Here is a 15,645-nt window from a genome sequence, read left to right as displayed (position 1 = left end):
CGGGGCAGGACTGCAGCTTGATTGGGCAGAGCGACTGTCAATGCGGGGTGGTTCAGGGCTTGGATTGGGCCAGCTTGTCTGAGCCCGCCCTCAGGCTGGGACACGGTGTGGGCGGTTCGGTTCCTGCCTCCCCGGGACCTGAAGAATTTGCACGGCTGCTCTTGGAGCGAGCAGTCCCGCACAGAGCTCGCAGAGATTGCAAAGTGCAAGGACTTCCAACACCATGAGATCTTCAGGAGCACGCAGAGCCCCCAGTTCTGGGGTAAGTGAATCCCTCAGTGCAGATAGACACAGAGTGCTGGAGTAACTCAGCGGGTCGGGCAGCATCTCTGGAGAGAAGGAATGGGTGACATTTCGGGCGCAGACCTTTCTTCAGACTGAGAGTCAGGGGGATGGGAGACATGGTAGGGTGTGAAAACGACAGATCAAAACAGACTATGGTCAAGGAAATGTAGAGTGGTGCATGGTTAGCTGAGGGGAGGTTGGCAAGGAGGCAAATAATCAGTAAAATGAATCAAGAGGACAGTGAAACTAGTCGGAGAACTCGGGTGGGGGAGGATGGAGAGAAAGGGAAAGCAAAGGTCACTTGAAGTAAGGTAGGAGAAATCAATCAACGAGAGATTAGTGTGCACAATTAGAGCACACGGTATTGGGGGTAGGGTATTGGCATGGATAGAGAACTGGTTGGCAGATAGAAAGCAAAGAGTAGGAATTACCAGGTCCTTTTCAGAATGGCAGGCAGTGACTAGTGGGGTGCCGCAAGGCTCGGTGCTGGGACCCCAGTTATTTACAATATCTATTAACGATTTAGACAAGGGAATTCAATGTGACATCTCCAAGTTTGCGGATGACATAAAGATGGGTGGCAGTGTGACAATAGACAATAGGTGCAGGAGTAGGCCATTCGGCCCTTTGAGCCAGCACCGCCATTCAATGTGATCATGGTGGATCATCCACAATCAGTACCCCGTTCCTGCCTTCTCCCCGTACACCCTGACTCCGCTATCATTAAGAGCTCTATCTAGCTCTCTCTTGAAAGCATCCAGAGAATTGGCCTCCACTGCCTTCTGAGGCAGAGAATTTGAGCTGTGAGGAGGATGCTACGAGGCTGCAGGGTGACTTGGATGGCTTGGGTGAGTGGGCAGATGCAGTATAATGTGATATCTTTCCCTTCCTACCCCATTCTCCTGCCTTCTCCCCATAACCTTTGATACACGTACTGATCAAGAATCTATCTATCTCCACCTTAAAAATGCCCAATGACTTGGCCCCTATAACCTTCCGTGGCAAAGAATTCCACAGATTCACCACCCTCTGGCCAGAGAAATTCCTCCTCATCTCCTTTCTAAAGGTACTTCCTTTTATTGTGAGGCTATGGCCTCTGGTCCTAGACTCTCTCAGTAGTGAGAACATCCTCCCCACATCCTCACTATCCAGGTGTGTCTCCCCACCACCCCATCTCCTCCCTCCTGCCTGCACAAGTCCACAACAGCAATGAGACACAGTGTAGGAAGGTGATTGAGAACGTAGTTTCTTGGTGTCAGGACAACAACCCACCAACGTTAACAATGTCAGCAAGACAAGAGAGTTGGGTCTGAAGAAGCTTCTCGACCCGAAACGTCACCTATTCCTTTTCTTCAGAGATGCTGTCTGACCCACGAAGTCACTCCAGCTTTTAGCGTCTTTTTTTTGTTTAGTTGGGTAGGTTAGGTGGCTACGATGTTCGATAGGTTAGGTGGCTACGATGTTGGGTAGGTTAGGTGGCTATGATGTTGGGTAGGTTAGACTAGGCTACGATGTTGGGTAGGTTAGGTGGCTACAATGTTGGGTAGGTTAGGCGGCTATGATGTTCGATAGGTTAGGTGGCTACGATGTTGGGTAGGTTAGGCGGCTATGATGTTCGATAGGTTAGGTGGCTATGATGTGCGGTAGGTTAGACTAGGCTACGATGTTGGGTAGGTTAGGTGGCTACGATGTTGGGTAGGTTAGGTGGCTACGATGTTGGGTAGGTTAGGTGGTTATGATGTTGGGTAGATTAGGTGGCTATGATGTGCGGTAGTTTAGGTGGCTGTGATGTTGGGCAGGTTAGGTGGCTATGATGTTCGGTAGGTTAGGTGGCTGTGATGTTGCATAGGTTAGGTGGCTGTGATGTTGGGCAGGTTAGGTGGCTATGATGTTCGGTAGGTTAGGGGTTACGTTTATCGGAACGTAACCCCATCGCAAGTCGAGGAGCATCTGTATTTACTTTCCAAGGCATCTGAGAAGATTCATGGCCACAAGGATTCTCTCGAACCTCTACAGATGTGCCACATCTGGCAACTGCCCTGCCCCTGACCGCCTGACCCTGCAGAGAGTGGTGACCCCAGCCCTGGCCATCACCCGCTCGGCACTCCCTCCCGTCCAGTCCATCTTCACAATGTGCGGCATCAGGAAGGCTGGAAGTACCGGCAAGGATGCCTGTCATCCTGGCCATTCCAGTTCCGTTTGCTGTCACGTGTACCGAGGTACAGCGAAAAGCTTTTGTTGCGTGCTAACCTGTCAGCGGAAAGACAATACATGATTACAATCGAGCCGTGTGCAGTGTGTAGATACATGATAAGGGAATAACGTTTAGTGCAAGGTTATTTGCTCTCTTCTACCTTCGGCAAGAAGATACAGGATCTGAAAAGCACAGGAGTCCATGACAGCTACTTCCCCACGTCCACCATACTCCTGAACCAATGTCCTTTCACACTCTCTCCCCACTAGACCATAGACTGTTACTCTCCACTCCAACTCACAACTGGTCCACCACCAACTGCTGGTCCACCACCAACTTCTGGTCCACCACCTCTTTCAACCCAGAAAATGTGGGGCCCAGGTTGCATAAGTATAGTGTAGATTAGAGATACAGCATGGAAATATTCAATGGATATTTTTAAGGCAGAGATAGATAGATTCTTGAATAGTGCGGGTGTCAGGAGTTGTGGGGAGAAGGCAGGAGAATGGGGTTATGGGGGGAGAGATAGATCAGCCATGATTGAATGACGGAGTAGACTTGATGGGCCGAATGGCCTAATTCTGCTCCTGTCACTTATGACCTTATGAAAACGAACCCTTCAGTCATTAGCCCATGCCAACCAACGATCCCCGTACACTAGCACCATCCTACACACGAGGGACATTTTAAAACCATTACCGAAAGCAAATGAAGCGACAAACGTCAGTGTCTTTGGAGTGTGGGAGGAAACCAGAGCACCCGGAGAAAACCCACGCGGTCACGGGGAGAACGTACAAACTCCGTACAGACAGTACCCGTAGTCAGGATGGAACCCGGGTCTCTGGCACCGTGAGGCAGCAACTCTACCGCTGCGCCACCATGCCGCACCTGGTTGATCTCGAACCGATCGGGACTTCCGTAGTCAGTCGGCGGGACAAGGGCCCGACTTACCTTTAAACTCCGGCTGGGCCAGAGTTCCAGAGCCTCCTGTGGCCGGGGCTCTGGAACTCTGGCCCGGCCGGAGCCGGCTGATCCTTTCCCATAGAATGACTTCCGAGGCCGACTTTGCGGGCCGGTGTCTTGGCCCCTAGGCGGAACGTTCCGGCGCCGTTGGAACCCTCTCGGAGGTCGTGACCTCTGTTGGTCTGGCAAAACAGATAATACGGACAGGCTCTGGAACCAAGGGTGGCAGGAAATCAGCGGTGGACCTGTATTATAGGTAATAGGTGCAGGAGGAGGCCATTCTGCCCTTCGAGCCAGCACCACCATTCAATATGATCATGGCTGATCATTCTCAATCAGTACCCCGTTCCTGCCTTCTCCCCATACCCCCTGACTCCGCTATCATTAAGGGCTCTATCTAACTCTCTCTTGAAAGCATCCAGAGAATTGGCCTCCACTTCCTTCTGAGGCAGAGAATTCCACAAATTCACAAACTCTGAGTGAAAAAGTTCTTCCTCATATTTTAATATTCCTATACTTTTAATATTCCTATACTTCCTATACTTTAATATTCTTTTACACTATGATTTTGCACGACAATTCTGAGGTTTAGTCTTTAGACTTGAGAGATACAGCTTGGAAACAGGCCCTTCAGCCCATAGTCCGCGCACACCAGCGATCACCACGTACACTAGCACTATCCTACACACGAGGGACAATTTACAAATTTTGGAATGCACGATGCTGCTGATTTGTTAATGTATTTATTGCTGATAATTCTACTTTCCCTGTGAGGTTCACGTGAACAATGAATTTCATTGCACCCTGCTGTACATGACGATAAATCGAGCCCGTTCCTTCTCTCCAGAGATGCTGCCTGTCCCGCTGAATTACTTCAGCATTTTGTGTCCATCTTCGGCGTAAAGCTGCATCTGCAGTTCCTTCACACACAAGTTCAGCTAACAATGGCCTGTTTCCTCGATCGTCGTTACTTTTTTGTGTATTTTTCATTCATTGTTCTCTATCTCTCGTTTTCCCTGTCCCTAACCAGTCTGAAGAATGGTCTCGACCTGAAACGTCACCCATTCCTTCCCTCCAGAGACGCTGCCTGTCCCGCTGAGTTACCCCAGCGTTTTTGTCTATATTAAGTGATAGGTGGACACAGGTGAGAGGTGTTACGATTGGCGGATGGGTGGACAAAGACCACGGATTAAAAGGAGACAAAAGCAATTCGGATAAGGAGCCGAGTGAGATGTGAAGCTGGAGGAAAGGATGTAGGTAGAAGGGGGAGTGGGAAGGGGGTGGGGCTGGAGAGTGGGAGTAATGGATGCCCACCAGGGTAGAGAGGGGGAAAACGGAGAGGGGGGGAGTTTAAAGGTAAGTCGGGCCCTTGGTTTGGTGTTTTATCCAAAAGATGCATGAAATGGTGGGTAATAGACCCGAGTGCTGATTAACAGGTGGGGGCATTGCATGTTTGAGGTTGTCAGGATGGCACAGTTGGTCGAGTCACTCCCTCGACAGAGACCCAGGTTCAATCCTGACCTCTTGGCACTGCCTGTGTGGAGTTTGCATGTTCTCCCTGTGACCGCGTGGGTTTCCCCCGGGTGCTCTGGTTTCCTCCCACACCTCAAATCCGCACGGGTCATTGGGCTAATGGGCCGCTGTAAATCACCCCCAGTGTGTGGGTGAGGGGTAGACTCTAGGGGGAGTTGATGGGAGTGTGGGGAGAGCAAACGTGAGATTGGTGTAAATGGGTGATTAGTGCGGACTCAATGGGCCGAAGGGCCTGATTCGGTGCTCTATATCTCTAAAACACTGACTTCTAATCAGCATCTCTAAAATATGCAAGAAGAATAGAGAGAAAGAAGCTTGAGAGAAGACACAAATTGCAAGAGTAACTCAGCGGGTCAGGCAGCATCTCTGGAGAACATGGATAGGTGACGTTTCACAGAGTGCTGGAGTAACTCAGCGGGTCAGGCAGCATCTCTGGAGAACATGGATAGGTGACGTTTCACACAGTGCTGGAGTAACTCAGCGGGTCAGGCAGCATCTCTGAAGAACATGGATAGGTGATGTTTCACGAAATGCTGTATAACTCAGTGGGTCAGGCAGCATCTCGGGAGAAAAATAGTTGGTGACGTTTCGGGTTGGAACCCTTCTTCAGACCTGTCCCAAAACATCACCTGTTCTTTTTCTCCATAGGTGGTGCTTGACCTGCTCAGTTATTCCAGCAATTATTGCTTTTTTTTGGTAAACCAGCGTCTGCAGTTCCTTGAGAGTCGCACAGTGCTGGAGTAACTCAGCGGGACAGGCAGCATCTCTGGGGAGAAGAAATAATGGGTGATGTTTCGGGTCGAGACCCTTCTTTGACCCGAAACGTCACCCATTCCTTCTCTCCAGAGATGCTGCCTGACCCGCTGAGTTACCCCAGCATTGTGTGTCTTCCTTCGATTTAAATCAGCATCTGCAGTTTTCTTTCCTACGCATCTGCAGTTCCTTGATAGACACAGAGTGCTGGAGTAACTCGGCGAATTAAGCAGCACTTTCGACACGACCCATATCGTCACCCACCTTTTTTCTCCAGAGATCCTGCCTGACCCGCAGGGTTACTCCAGCGCCGTGTGCGTTGTTTTTTGTTGTAAACCAGCATCTATAGTTCCTTGTTTCTGTATGAAAGGTGAGAGCACTCTGTCATGTGTTGCAATGAGCTTCAGTGACTGCCCTGAGCAACATTGGAATGAGTGGTGGAGGGATCAGGTGGGGGTCAGGATCAAAGATACTAGAGGAACAAGATGGACCACTCCGTCAAAATCGCCTATACTGAAGTGTAGTACGCAAATGAGCGTAATGGCACATGAAGGCCGCTGTGGGGGGGGGGGCAGATGAACGCCGCTGTGGGGGGGGGGGGCACATGAAGGCCGCTGTGGGGGGGGGCACATGAAGGCCGCTGTGGGGGGGGGGGGCACGTGAAGGCCGCTGTGGTGGGGGGCAGATGAACGCCGCTGTTGGGGGGGGGGCACATGACGGCCGCTGTGGGGGGGGGCACATGAAGGCCGCTGTGGGGGGGGGGCACATGAAGGCTGCTGTGGGGGGGGGGCACATGAAGGCCGCTGTGGTGGGGGGCAGATGAACGCCGCTGTTGGGGGGGGGGGGCACATGAAGGCCACTGTGGGGGGGGGCACATGAAGGCCGCTGTGGGGGGGGGGCACATGATGGCTCGTCCCACACACGCGGGAGCGGTGGGGGGGGGGGGTTCACGGCTGCAGCCTCCCTCCTGTCTCTGCCACGAATGATTCTGCTTCGGCGTCTGGCTTCGAAGCTGCTGACCTCCCTCCTGGTGGTTGTGCGGCGGCCAGTCCTGTCACTGGCACGGGTTTCCAGTTCTACTGGGGCTGGGCCAGCGCGATGGAGCTGCTCATTGATGAGGCGACGGAGGAATAGTGACCTGGGGACCCACAGCAACCTCCAACACAGCAGCGCACTGCATCCATCTCTGGTCACACGCACAAGCAGAGTGCTGGGAAACTTGCAGCCAACGGGCTTCAACATGTAAACCTAACGGAGAGTTGACAGCTAGTTTTGCTTAGTTCTAGTTCTAAAGATACAGCATGGAAACCGGCACTCTGTCCCACCGAGTCCGCGCCAACCATCGCTCACCCGTTCACACGGGTAGAGTGCCCATTCACACTATTTTTATTTCCCCCTTTTCTCTCTGGGTTGGGTTGGGGTTACATAGAAACAGAGAAAATAGGTGCAGGAGTAGGCCATTCGGCCCTTCGAGCCAGCACCGCCATTCAATATAATCATGGCTGATCATCCAAAATCAGTACCCCATTCCTGCTTTCTCCCCATATCCCTTGATTCCGTTAGCCCGAAGAGCTGTATCTAACTCTTTCTTGAAAACATCCAGTGAATTGGCCTCCACTGCCCTCCGTGGCAGAGAATTCCACAAATTCACAACTCTCTGGGTGAAAAAGTTTTTTCTCATCTCAGTCCTAAATGGCCTACCTCTTTTTCATAAACTGTGACCCCTGGTTCTGGACTCCCCCAACATCGGGAACATTTTTCCTGCATCCACCCTGTCCAATCCTCGAAGTATTTTATATGTTTCTGTAAGATCCCATCTCATCCTTCTAAATTCCAGCGAATACAAGCCCAGTCGACCCATTCTTTCATCATAAGACAGTCCCGCCATCCTGGGAATTAACCTGGTTGGGTTGGGTTGGGATGGGTTGCGTGTCTACCGAGGTACAGTGAAAATCCTTTGTTGCGTGCTAACCAGTCAGCGGAAAGACAATACATTACAATAGATTACAATCGAGCCGTCTACAGTGTACAGACCTAGACTCATCAAGCACAGAAACAGACCATTCGGCCTGTCAAGTCCATGCTGACGTTTATTGCCCATCTACATTAATCCTACATGCACACATTTATACTATCCTTCCACGCCATAAATATTTATGGGGTTGTCTAAATGGTGTGTGTGAGCAGATATCTGTGAAGAAACCTTCCGTTCAGATCCCCTTTGAACCACCCACTCAACTTAAAATTACGCCCTCTTGCTTTTGATGCCCCTGCCATGGGTAAAATCATGGGTTGACTATCGACCCTATCTATGCCTCTCAAAATCTATCAGGTTACCTCTCAGCCACATCCAGAACATAGAAGATAGAACAGGGCCTCTGCCCACAATATCTGTGCTGAACATGATACCACATTAAACTAATCTCCTCTGCCTGCACAGGATACATATACATACACTTGGAGGCACTGGTTTTGCCTTTCTGCAGTATTTTTGTTTGTTGTTGTGTGTGTGCGCGCGTGTGTGTGCGTATCCGTCCATATATGTATTCAGTCTGAAGAAGGGTCTCGAACCAAAACGTGACCCATTCCTTCTCTCCAGAGATGCTGCCTGACCCGCTGAGTTACTCCAGCATTTTGTGTCTACCATCTAGATATGTATATATATATGTATAGACATATATATATATATGATTTTGTTGTTTACTACATTGTTTACCGGTGTACTATGTTTACATATTCTGCTGTGCTGCTGCAAGTAAGAACTTCATTGTTCTATCGGGGGGAAACGCATCTAAATTTATATACTAAAACTCTCATTTGTTTGTTTGTTCCTGAACTACAGCCAAAACGGTACACAAAAGCACGACAATTGTAGGCCCACCTTACTCACCGTCGTCCCTTTGGTGCTAATGGAAGAAGTTTCATTGAAATCGGTGTTATATTTTTCAAGTTATTCAAATTTTAAAGTTTAAATCTATTTCCTAGGGAGGGAGGTGAGAGGGATGGAGTGGGGGGGAGGGGGAGGAGGGAGGTGAGGGTAGGGATGCGGGAGAGAGGAGGGAGGAGAGGGGATGGGGGGAGTGGGGGCGGGAGGGATGGAGGAGGGGGGAGAGGGGAGGGATGGAGAGCGGGAGGGGGGAGGGGGGGAGGAGAGGGTGCTGCACCAATGCAGGAGAGGTTTGGGCCCAAAGGGTCCATTTGGTCTAGTGTGACAATAAAACACTCTTGACTTGGGAACACTGTGAACATCATAAATGCCGCTATCATATCCACCTCTGCACCTGGTAGCCAGTATTCCAGGTACCCAACACACTGAGTAAAATAAAAACTTGCCCCACACATCCCTTTTAAACTAATATGGACAGGATGGATAGCTGGGACTTTTATCCCCGGAGTGTAGGAGGCTGAGGGGTAACCTTATAATGTCATAAGTCACAGGAGCAGAATTAGGCCATTTGGCCCATCAAGTCTCTCCCTCCTGTCCCCATTCTCCTGCCACAGTATTTTCCCCCAGACTAGAGCATTCCAGAATGAGAGGGCACAGAGTGAAAGTGAGAGGGTGAAGATTTAAAAGGGATCTGAGGGACAATTTTGCCACAGACAGGGTTTAGAAGGTCAGTTTCAGTTTAGTTTATTGTCACGCGTACCGAAGTGCAGTGAACAGCTTTTGTTGCGTGCTGCCCAGTCATCGGAAAGACAACACGTGATTACAATCTGTCCACAGTGCACAGATGCATGATAAGGGAATAAGGACGAGGGAGGATTTTGTTGAAAGCAGCATCTATGGAGAACATGGATAGGTGACATTTCGGGATAGAAAATAGGTGCAGGAGGAGGCCATTCGGCCCTTCGAGCCAGCACCGCCATTCATTGTGATCATGGTTGGGACCCTTCTACAGATCGGTGACATCAGGACCCGAAACGTCACCTATCCACCTTCTCCAGAGATGCTGTCTGACCTGCTCAATTACTCCGGCACTTCTCCCCCCGTAAAGCAGCACCTGCAGTTCCTTGTGTCTAAATTTCCTTAAATGATGTTAAGTTGAGGAGTCAGGTCTTGCTACTGACTCTTGCCATCTGCGCAATGTAACCACTTATGAGGTGTTTACATGGTAGTCAACCCGAACCAGGACATATTTTGTAGTATTTTTTGTTTTTGTAAACCAGCATCTGCAGTTTGCTGTTTCTGACGAAGCGTCTCGACCCGAAACCTCACCCATTCCTCTTCTCCAGAGATGCTGCCTGACCCGCTGGGTTACCCCAGCACTTTGAGTCTTCCTCTCGTAAACCAGCACCTGCAGTTCCTTGTTTTAAGTTTCCTCTGCTTTGTGGCTTGAGAAGAATAGGAGAGGGAGGCACGGACTCTGTGTGCATGGATCACTCGCCCCTGCTTACGCCTGTCACACCGGCCGGCCCAGGCTTTGAGAAACACAATAGATAGTTCCAAACTACCATTGTTGTGTGTCACTGAAAGCCACCGCCCTGGTTTAAATGGCTCACTGTTGCCGTGGCAACCGGAGGCACTTAAATGTCTGCCCCAGTCCAGCACCCTGAGGAGTGGAGGCAATGAAGCCAGATCTGCCCATTCAAAAGTAACGAGGAAACAACGTCGCTACAATAGGGCGAAATGTTTGAGGTTGCAAAGGACATTTTCCCCACTTGTTTACGAATTAGTATTCCCATTTACCATGGTGACCGTTTGCTCTGATCATTGTCCTTGGCTCATTCACATAAAATAAACTAATAAACTGCAAAGGAAATAAATCTAGACAAATAAAAGTCTAAATTATGGCTGCAAGGGACTGCAGATGCTGATTTATTTAAATAAAAGGAACAAAATGTCGCAGCAACTCAGCGGGTCAGGCAGCATCTCTGGAGAATATGGATAGACGATATTTTTTTGGTCTGGACCTGTCTTCAGACTGATTGTAGTGGGGGGGGGGGGGGGGGAGAAAACTAGAATACAGATGGGGGAGGGACTGTCGTATGTTGAAAGACTGGATCGACTAGGCTTGTATACACTGGAATTTAGAAGAATGAGAGGAGATCTTATCGAAACATATAAGATTATTAAGGGGTTGGACACATTAGAGGCAGGAAACATGTTCCCAATGTTGGGGGAGTCCAGAACAAGGGGCCACAGTTTAAGAATAAGGGGTAGGCCATTTAGAACGGAGATGAGGAAAAACTTTTTCAGTCAGAGAGTTGTGAATCTGTGGAATTCTCTGCCTCAGAAGGCAGTGGAGGCCAATTCTCTGAATGCATTCAAGAGAGAGCTGGATAGAGCTCTTAAGGATAGCGGAGTCAGGGGGTATGGGGAGAAGGCAGGAACGGGGTACTGATTGAGAATGATCAGCCATGATCACATTGAATGGCGGTGCTGGCTCGAAGGGCCGAATGGCCTCCTCCTGCACCTATTGTCTATTGTCTAGGACAAAAGCAAGTGAAGACACCGAGTGCTGGAGTAACTCAACGGGTCAGGCAGCATCTCTGGAGAACATGGATAGGTGACGTTTCACAGAGTGCTGGTGTAACTCAGTGGGTCAGGCAGCATCTCTGGAGAACATGGATAGGTGACGTTTCACGGAGTGCTGGAGTAACTCAGCGGGTCAGGCAGCATCTCTGGAGAACATGGATAGGTGACGTTTCAGATTGAGACCGTTCCAGATTGAGAATTACCCTTCAGTCTAAATCATTGTTGGGCCAAACCAGTGCATCATAGACAGTGGTTTTTGCAGGTTTGTAGAAAAGGACATAAAGTGCTGGAGTAACTCTGTGGGCCAGACAGGATCATAAGTGATAGGAACAAAATTAGGCCATTCAGCCCATCAAGTCCACTCCGTCATGCAAACATGGCTGATCTATCTCTCCCTCCTAAGCCCATTCTCCTGCCTTCTCCCCATAACCTCTTACACCTGTACTAATTAAGCATCTCTGCAGGACGTGGGTAGGCGATGTTCTGAGGCTGTGATCTCTGGTCCTAGAATCTCCCACTATTGGAAACATCGTCTCCACATCCACTCTATCCAGGTCTAAAAGCCTCTTATAAACGCCACCCCCGTATCTGCTTCCACCACCACCCCTGGCAGTGTGTTCACTTTGTGCAAAACAAAACTTGTCCCTTATATTTCCTTTAAACATCAATTACCTGTTCACATTAGTTCTACATTATCTCACTTTCTCATCCACCCCCGAAACACAACGGGCAATTTACAGGGGGCCAACTCTACCAGCTGTGCTACCGTGCCGCCCAAATTAATTCCGTTAAGTAGTATTGGTATAGGCAGCCACCATGACCAGCGTAGATGAGGTGAGGCAGCATCTCTGGAGCATCCTTCTCTCCAGAGATGCTGTCTGTCCCACTGAGTTGCTCCAGCATTTTGAGTCTATTTTTGGTGTAAACCAGCATCCACAGTTCCATCCAAAACATGGATGAGGGGAGCCTGGTTCTATGTTTAGTTTGGTTTATTGTCACGTGTACTGAGGTACAGTGACAAGCTTTTGTTACGTGCTAACCAGTCAGCAGAAAGACAATACATGATTAAAATTGAGCCATTTATAGTGTATAGATACATGATATGGGAATAACGTTTAGTGCAAGGTAAAGCCAGCAAAGTCCAATCAAGGATAGTCCGAGGGTCACCAATGAGGTAGATAGTAGTTCAGCACTGCTCTCTGGTTGTGGTAGGATGGTTCAGTTGCCTGATAACAGCTGGGAAGAAACTGTCCCTGAATCTGGAGGTGTGCATTTTCACACTTCTGTAACTTTTGCCCGATGGGAGAGGGGAGAAGAGGGAGTGGCCGGGGTGAGACTGGTCCTTGATTATGCTGCTGGCCTTGCCGAGGCAGCGTGAGGTGTAGATGGAGTCAATGCTTCACCCTTGTTAGACCACAATTGGACGTAGTTGCAGCATGGGACCCATACACAATTAAACACATTTCTTCCATCGAACGTGTCCAAAGACAGGCAGCTGGTTTTGTTACAAATACCTACGAGAGACAAGTGAGTGTTCCCGAACTTCCAAATTCACTGGGGTGGAACACTCTCCAAGACAGACGTAAAGCCCACCGTTTGACCGGTTTTTACAAAATGTTAAATGGTCAGCTCAACATAGATGACCACACCTACACCAAACCCAAACCTATCAGGAGGAGACGCGGGCATTCGATTCAATTTGAGATACCAGCTATCAAGACAGATGCGTGTAGAAATTCAGTCTTCCCTTGCACAATTAAAGCATGGAATAGTCTTCACCCTAATATAGTTACTCAACCAGACGCAACTAAATTTAAGGCAGCTCTTCTTCTCCAAGAAGCCCTTCTTGCTTAAGTCCACACTCCGCCACCTCCAGTTAAAATTCCATTTGAAATATTTTGGAGGACCAAGAACCAAGGGAAGGGAGGTTAGTTTGTGCGATGCTGTACGACTCTTTATGTTTCAAAGGCACCAGTACACAGCTCCAAATGCCCACAGCAGGAGGATGGATAAGGTCATCTATTCCCTGATTTATATCCCATGGTACACGAGGTATGCCACAGAAATATTGACCTGGTCACAGTATGCTCTAACCCTGGTGACAACACCCATTTCTGTTGGCCCACAGTTATGGCTATAGGAACAGGCGTTATGATTTGTACGTCAGAGTCGAACATTTATCACATCCCTGAGTAAATTCCACCTCATGTATAATTCATTTATTAACAGTGTACATAACAACATCAAGCAACAAACAGTTGTTTTGGTCACTGCTTGATATATAGTCTGGCAAATGTATAAGGCTCAACCACTCCAATATCCCGCACATTACTTTAAGCTGTTCATTTCATTTTCGACTGGTCCAATTTTTATTTTCAAGGTAAAAACAACACCAAGTCACCTTTTGTAAGCTGAGACTGAAGACTGCAATCACATCATGGACAATTTCAGTTATAAATTCAGATAAAAGCAAACAGAGGTGGCAGCCCCTAACTACTGTATCTGTTTACACATTCCCCACATTCTTACTGCCTTACTTTCAGCACAAAACCACTTCTTGGAAAAAAAAATAATCTTGCTGCCGATGTTCTCAGTAACCCTCCCGGTCAGATATTACGTACGCCGATCGCTGGCCAAAATAGCAGTATTACACGGAGGACACTCTGTGCCGACCGAACTTGTGTTCCATCACGCAGGGGGGGGGGGGGGATAAGGGTTTAAGGTGATCCAACGAGTTGATAGTTGTCAAGCAAATATACGCAGAGCAAAACACTGCTGGAGGAACTCGGAAGGGCAGGCAGCAACTGTGAAGGGAAATGGACAAGTTACCTTTTGGGTTGAGACCCTTCTCTCTTTATCGGAAACCTTTACACTTAGCTCCACTTACAAACTGGGACTCAAACCGTGCCAAAAAACTGGTGACTCTTTGTTCTGAGTGTACTATGTTGAAAGACTGGAGCGACTGGACTTGTATACACTGGAATTTAGAAGGATGAGAGGGGATCTTATTGAAACATATAAGATTATTAAGGTGTTGGACACGTTAGAGGCAGGAAACATGTTCCCAATGTTGGGGGAAGTCCAGAACCAGGGGCCACAGTTTAAGAATAAGGGGTAGGCCATTTAGAATGGAGATGAGGAAAAACAAATTCAGTCAGAGAGTTGTGAATCTGTGGAATTCTCTGCTTCAGAAGGCAGTGGAGGCCAATTCTCTGAATGCTTTCAAGAGAGAGCTAGATAGAGCTCTTAAGGATAGCGGAGTCAGGGGGTATGGGGAGAAGGCAGGAACGGGGTACTGATTGAGAATGATCAGCCATGATCACATTGAATGGTGGTGCTGGCTTGAAGGGCTGAATGGCCTCATCCTGCCCCTTTTGTCTACTCCGACCACTTGTACTCTATCTGAGGTATCACAAAATGCTGGAGTAACTCAGCAGGTCAGGCAGCATCTCTGGATAGAAGGAATGTGATTCCTGTACAGATTCCTGTACTGTATATGAGATGCTTATCTAGGATGTATCTAAGTGCTCATGTAGAGTGATGCTTGTACTGAACTGTATACACAACTGAATTTCACTGTACCTCGTTGCATGTGATAAATAGAGTACGATTGTACCGAGGTTGGGGCGGCACAGTGGTGGTGCTGCTGCCTGCCAGCGCCAGAGGAGCTGAGTTCGATCCTGACGTTGGGTGCAGTGTGTGTGGAGTTTGCACGTTCTCCCTGCGACTGTACGAGTTTCTTCCGGGTGTTTAGTTTAGTTTAGAGATGCAACGCGTCTTTAGCCCACTGAGTCCATGCCGATTAGCGATCCCCGCTCACTAACACTATCCTACATACACTAGGGACAACTTACAATCATGCCAAGCCAATTAGCCTGTAAACCCGCACGTCTTTGGAGTGTGGGAGGAAACCGGAGATCCCGGAGAAAACCCAGGCAGGTCACAGAGAGAACGTACAAACTCCGTACAGACAGCATGTGTAGTCAGGATCGAAACTGGGTCTCTGGCGCTATGAGGCAGCAACTCTACCGCTGCGCCACCATGCTCCGGTCTCCTCCCACATCCCGAAGACGTGCGGGTTTGTAGATTAATCGGCCCTCTGTGCAGGGAGTTGATGAGAAGGTGGGATAACGTAGAACTAGTGCATGAAGGGGTGATGGATGGTTGGCATGCACTCGATGTATAACACTGGGATGTTGGCCATTGACATGCCTGTGGTTATGATCTGTTTCAGGTGCTGGAGCTGCATGTCTTTTATGTTCCGGGTGACCTGTGGAACAGCGCACTGAACACTGTTTCCACCCACGCCATTAGCAAATTCATCTCCGTCGGGTTTGTCAGGTAAGGATTAACTCTGATTCAATTTTCCGAATCTTTGTTTGCAGGCGGATCCCGTATCATTTGTTTGCTTCTATTATCCTTCCTGGAAGTCATTTGAAAA

At 48.9% G+C, this 15,645-nt stretch overlaps 1 protein-coding gene across 1 annotated transcript in view; it reads left to right on the top strand.

Moving 5' to 3' along the window:
• Positions 1 to 223: 223 nt before the first annotated feature.
• spata1 (spermatogenesis associated 1) overlaps positions 224 to 15,645 on the top strand; it is a 47,115-nt gene continuing 31,693 nt past the window's right edge. The window contains exons 1-2 of the mRNA XM_078408084.1: positions 224 to 262; positions 15,439 to 15,545. Coding sequence (XP_078264210.1) covers positions 224 to 262; positions 15,439 to 15,545 — 146 coding nt within the window. The remainder of the gene's footprint in view (positions 263 to 15,438; positions 15,546 to 15,645) is intronic.

Source organism: Rhinoraja longicauda, chromosome 11, assembly GCF_053455715.1.
Source record: "Rhinoraja longicauda isolate Sanriku21f chromosome 11, sRhiLon1.1, whole genome shotgun sequence".
NCBI lineage: Eukaryota > Metazoa > Chordata > Chondrichthyes > Rajiformes > Arhynchobatidae > Rhinoraja > Rhinoraja longicauda.
Note: the sequence above shows the minus strand (reverse complement) of the source record. Positions and strands in the feature narration are given on the sequence as shown.